Below are 5923 nucleotides of genomic sequence, written 5' to 3' on the forward strand. Positions count from 1 at the left end.
TTATTAAAATTAAAGCTGAAACTAAAATTGGAATCACAACTTAAAGAAAAATAAAACAAAAATTAAACTTGAATTTAAAAATAAAATCAAAACTGGAATTAATAGTATTAGAATAAAAATTACTACTAAAATTAAATTTGGAATTAAACTCAAATTAAAATAAAACAAAATTTTAAGTTGCGATTAAATTAATAATAATATTTTAACAAAATTAAAATTACAACTAAAAATAGAGCGAAAATTAAAATAAAATTTAATAAAAATAAATATAAAGATAAAATACAATAAACTAAAATAAAATTTAAAAAAATTAGAATTAGTATTAAAATTAAAACTAAATTTAAGTTATGTTTAAAATTCGTACTAAAATTAAAACTGGAATCAAATCTTTAAGAAAATAAAACTAAAATTACATACAAAAATAAATTTGAAATTAGTATTAAAATTATAATCAAACTCAAAATTGGTATTGGTATGAAAATTGATATTAAGGGTAAGATTTATTAGATATTAAATAAAATTAATTTAGATATTAAATAAAATTTAGAAATGTATTATTCATGGGCGAATTTTGTAATTAATCATCATGGAAATCAAACAACTCTAAGAATAGCAAAAAAGGACTGTTAGCCGGCAAATCCAATTTTTTCGTTGGATAACCGGCCAATAAAAGTAGAGGTTTATCGGTGAAATGGTATCTTCAATAAAAACTCGGAATCTAAACCTAAAGAAATCAAAATCGGCCTATGGATAACTTGCGTGAATCAACTCGTGTAGAACAAATCATCAACATATTCCTTGAAAGCACAAATGTTGGGCCAAAGAGCAAAAATTTCCATTCCATGAACTATAATGCAGTTATAATCGCTGATGAGCTCCCATACAGTTATTATGAACTTTACTTCGGCTTTTCAGTTTTATTAGACTTTCGAACGGAAAGCAGAAATATACTCGGAGGTTTGACATTGCTTGTCGAGAAGTGACCGCTATTCCAAAACATTTCGTAAATCGTGAAATACATCTAATAGAGACTTGTGGGAGAACTTGCCCCCCTATATGAGAACTCACCTGGAGTGCACTTTTTTATGAGAACTTTTCATGGAGTCGTGGAAAATTTTTCAAAATTTTTCAGTCGCAAAGACATTTGCTAATTATTCATTTGATAACTATTTTCAGATTTATTCATTTGGCCCACACAGGGTCGCAGAGGACTTCTATGAGAACTAATCTGTGGATATTATAAATAATAAATATTCCAAATGGAAAAGTAATAAAAGGCTTTCGCTATGGGCTTTTCTGTAAAGCAACTAGGAGAAAACACTGGAAATGTTTTTCTAAGAACAGTTTCTCTTCTCAAAATTGGTAGCAGATTTTCTCTAATAATTAATCTGTAAAATTTATCAAAGGTTAAGGAAGGACCTGTTTTAAATTAACTGTCGTACAATCTGTCACATCTTTTCATTAGAAAGTATGTGTAACAATTCCACCCACTACTCTCCTGCAAAGCTTCCCGAAGATAAGCGAAACTGTTTTTCTCCAAAAAAAAAAAGTCGTGGAGGACCTTTCAATGCGTGTTTCCTATGAACCTCTCATATGGAACTAAACTGTTTATAGGGTCTCGTCTATGAATAAAGTTGGGCGACTCTTCTTTCCTTTTCCTCCTCATTCTCGGGATAAGCATTTAAACCAGTCGAGTTGGACACACTAAGTGAAGCCAAGTCGTTCCCCATCTGATCTTTCCCACACAGAGGAGGTCTTGCGCTTCCTCTGCTACCACCAGCATTAAATGGTACCGCATCGAATACTTTCAGAGCCGTAATATTTATATCCATGCGCACACCATGACTCAGCCAACGAAGCTGCTGGATCTTTATTCGCTGCACTATGTCTATGTCGTCATAAAGCTCATACAGCTCATTCTTCCATCGCCTGCGATACTCGCCGTCGCCAACGTGCAAAGGTCGAAAAATCTTCCACAAAATCTTTCTCTAAACACTCCGAGAGACGCCTTTTCGGATATTTTCATCATACAAGATCCACGACGTACGTTAGGACGGGCCTGATAAGAGACTTGTAAAGTTTTGGTTTCGTGCGTCGAGAGAGAACTTCAATACTCAATTGCCTACGTAGTCAAAAGTAGCACTTGTTAGCAAGATAGATTATCCGTTGGATTTAAAGGCTGGCATTGTTTTCGGCGGTAATGCTGGTTCCTAGATAAACGAAGTCTCTTACAACCTCGAAATCATAACTGTCATCAACCGACTTGGGTGGTGATACGCAAGCGTGCCGACTGTTTGTTTCAAGACAGGTCAGGCGGTACTGTGTTTTGCCCTCGTTTATCACATAACCCATCCGCTTTGCTTCTTCATCCAGTTTGGACAAGTCAGAATCAACAGCGCGATTGTTAAGACGAATGATGTCAATACTACCGGCATACGCCAGCAATTGTACGCCCTTATGAAAAATTGTGCCTGAGCGATTAAGTTCTGCGGATCGCGCGAACTTTTCCATTAAAGACTCTTCCACGATACAGGGAACTTTGTCACGCTATTAAAATAAGGAAGGTCAGAAAATGCACCGAAATGCATACAGCTATAACATTGTGTGGTCTTTTCCATAGTCTGACTACTTCATAAGTGTACTCATATTTCGATCACTCATTTAGTCGGCTCCGACTCTGCAACTATTCGATCAGTTCTTTAATGTCGCGTGTTGGTTGGTTGGTTGGTTGGTTTAAGTGGTGATTCGTTCATTATCCAACTAGCGCTTCCGCACCATGTTGTTGCCACATCCTCGTTATCGCACAGTGTTACTCATTTTACGTATTTTCAGATATAAGATGCCATTGAAGGTTCGATATAAGATGCCATTGAAGACATATTGGAAGCTGCATAATTTTTCAAAGCAAAACGTTTTAAAATGTTCCACAAACTAATTCAACACCGCGCGATTCATCAATTTTTCATACTTCTAACATTCAATGCGGTGGTTCACTCGACTGTATTTTCGCCGAATGAACAAGTGCTAATAAAGCCCAAACCAAATGGCCCGCAAAGTGCTTTCAAAACCTGCTACCATGGCAGATGTCAATGCAAAAAACAATTGGTGAATTGCTATATGAGCGATACCCACGGAGCGGTGGCGCTGGACATTTCGTGGGAATTTGAGCAGGATTTTGTTAAGCTTACATGCGAAGGTGCGCCAAAAGACCTCGATTTGCTTTTGAGTCCGGTGACCTATGACTTTGTAAATGATGCGACGTATTTTAAGCTGACGAATTGTTTGCAACTGCCGGCAATGCTGCGGCGCCAAAACGTATCGTTTGCCGGCAATGTGGAATTCAATACGCACTTGTTAAAGGTGCCTGAAGATCTATTTTGGCATACAAGTGAGCTGATAAGGCTACAACTTAACATTACAACTGACAATGTGGCAAATAGCTTGCCACCGCAGCTTTTTCAAAATCTAACAGCGCTAAACGATTTGGACATCACAATAGTCTCCACTTCAGCTGAAGTTGCAGTACCGGCGGAAATCTTTCAGGGTCTTCATGCTTTGCGTAGACTTTCAGTGTATGTGTATCATGCGGCATTGGGCTATTATCAAATTTCTTATACTCAGCACAATTTACTCAGCCTACGCAACTTAACAAGCGCACATTTTCGCGAGCTTGGTGGATTGAAAAGTCTTCTACTGGACTCCAATCATCTGCAAACACTGAGCGACACTATTTTCGAACCACTGCACGAATTGAATCACTTGAGCTTGAGCTTGAACGAATTGCAGCAGCTGCCTAAAAATTTGTTTGCAACGCAACGCAAATTGGTCGTACTCGACTTGAGTATGAACGCTTTGACGAATTTGCCGCGTGGCATATTCGACAACACGCCGCTGCTTTGGAAACTGCTGCTCTCCGACAATCGCTTCAATGTGCCCACCAGCATTGTGGAAAATGTGCAGCCGTTGCAGTATCTATATAAATTGGACTTGAGCAACAACAAGCTGACGCACATTTGGGGCACTGGTAACTATCGCAATCGAACGCTACTGACGCGCAGTCAGATTAAGATGCCATTAGAAGTCGACGAATTTGAAGCATTTGTGAGCAGTGAGGAAGGCGCCATGAATACGAAGGAAATCAACAAGACAATCGTCAATTTGAACCATAATAGTATTTCGCACTTTAACTTAGACTGGGTTACCGCTGTCGATATAGCTTGTCCGTACGAACTCAATCTTATTCAAAATAATATAAAACACATCTATGCTGCCAGAAAGCCGCCCAGCACCAGCCGCAAGTGCGCGCGTAGACTCAGGGTGCAGCATAATCCTTTGCATTGTGACTGCACTTTAGCATGGATCTACGGCAGTAATTTGTTCTGGCGTTCGGATCTTTGGACTTGTGCAACGCCAGCGAATTTGAAAAACAAACAACTCAATCGGCTACAGCGCGCTGATCTCTGCGCTTGGGCTCCCGCCTTTTGTCCCGACCGTTGCAACTGTTCCTACGATACGTCAGTGCTTGTGGTTAACTGCACTGGCGCACGGCTTGAAGTCATCTCGCAACTACCGCGTCCTGCTCAATTCGCGCTCACCAATACAACCCTCCACATCGAACATAATAACTTCTATGAGCTGCCCGCGAATACGACCTTCGGCTATGCGAATGTGACGCACATTTATGCGGCACACAATCGGCTGGCCGCCATTCTGTCTTCGCACATACCGCGCAACCTGACAGTATTGGATGTGAGCAACAATCGTCTGACGCGTTTGAGCGATAGTTTCCTGCTAAACTCTCTCAACGAGAGCGAAACTCTAAAGGAGTTGTATCTAGCCGACAACCCTTGGTTGTGCGATTGTGAATCGGAACAACTCTTACGCACCGTAAAGGCACAACAAGCGCGCATACCTGACGTCACTCAATTGCGTTGCGCTAACTTTGCAAATGCGCCACTGCTAAATGTGACTTTCGCGGAAATTTGCACAACTCCCTTCCTATTTACTAACCTACTGGGACCGCTAATTGGCGTCTTTTCTACAGCAGTAGTGCTGCTCTCCGTCATCGCGCTCTTCTACAAGTACAAAATGGAGGTGAAAATTTGGCTTTTCGGTCACAATATGTTTCTGTGGTGTATCAACGAATTGGAATTGGACAAGGAGAAAACATTCGACGCTTTCATTTCGTATGCACATCAAGATCAAAAGTATGTGAATGAAGTACTGCTGCCGGGTCTAGAGCTGGGACGCGCGCCCTTTCGCATTTGCACACACGAACGTAACTGGTTGGCTGGCACTTACATACCCGAACAGATTATCGAGTCCGTTGAACAGTCGCGTCGCACGATCATTGTGCTCTCGCAGCATTTCATCGAATCGGATTGGGGTCGCATGGAGTTTCGTACGGCGCATCAATGTGCGCTGAATGAGGGGCGTGCGCGCATAATCATCATCAAATACGGCGAGTTAACGAATATGGAGCGTTGGGATAATGAATTGCAGGCCTACTTGAAGTTGAACACCTATCTGGAGTGGAACGATTCAAGGTTTTGGACTAAGCTACGCTATGCGATGCCGCATAAGTACGGTGAGGTTAGAAAATCAGGTATGCTGGAAGTGGGTAGAAATGTTTATGAGAATAATGGACTAGAGTTAAATGAAATGTAAAAACACACATGCAGAAATAAGTGGGTAAAAGAATTGAAATAAAGTAAAAAAAAAACCAGAGTCAAAGGGTAATTAACCTATAATAAAAAAAATAGCAAAATTACATTTAATTTCACATATTGGAAGTAAGGCAAAATACTCACTACTGTGCCATAGGATAAATTGTTGTTGTTGTCTAACAGCGATAAATGCTTGGCCGGGCTTTGACTAGCGATATGTCCAAAAGCTAAATTGTTGTTGTAAAAGCAAAATATGC

General features: G+C 40.0%; 1 protein-coding gene across 1 annotated transcript; it reads left to right on the plus strand.

Moving 5' to 3' along the window:
* Positions 1-2887: 2887 nt before the first annotated feature.
* Positions 2888-5713, plus strand: LOC129238033 (protein toll-like). The gene has a single exon (XM_054873069.1). The coding sequence runs from the start codon at positions 2920-2922 to the stop codon at positions 5665-5667; it is 2748 nt and encodes a 915-aa protein (XP_054729044.1). The 5' UTR covers positions 2888-2919; the 3' UTR covers positions 5668-5713.
* Positions 5714-5923: the final 210 nt, after the last annotated feature.

This window comes from Anastrepha obliqua, chromosome 2, assembly GCF_027943255.1.
Source record: "Anastrepha obliqua isolate idAnaObli1 chromosome 2, idAnaObli1_1.0, whole genome shotgun sequence".
Lineage (NCBI taxonomy): Eukaryota > Metazoa > Arthropoda > Insecta > Diptera > Tephritidae > Anastrepha > Anastrepha obliqua.

Excerpts from the sequence above, each read along its gene's own strand:
- LOC129238033 (XM_054873069.1), top strand. The coding sequence starts at position 2,920 with ATGTTCCACAAACTAATTCAACACCGCGCGATTCATCAATTTTTCATA.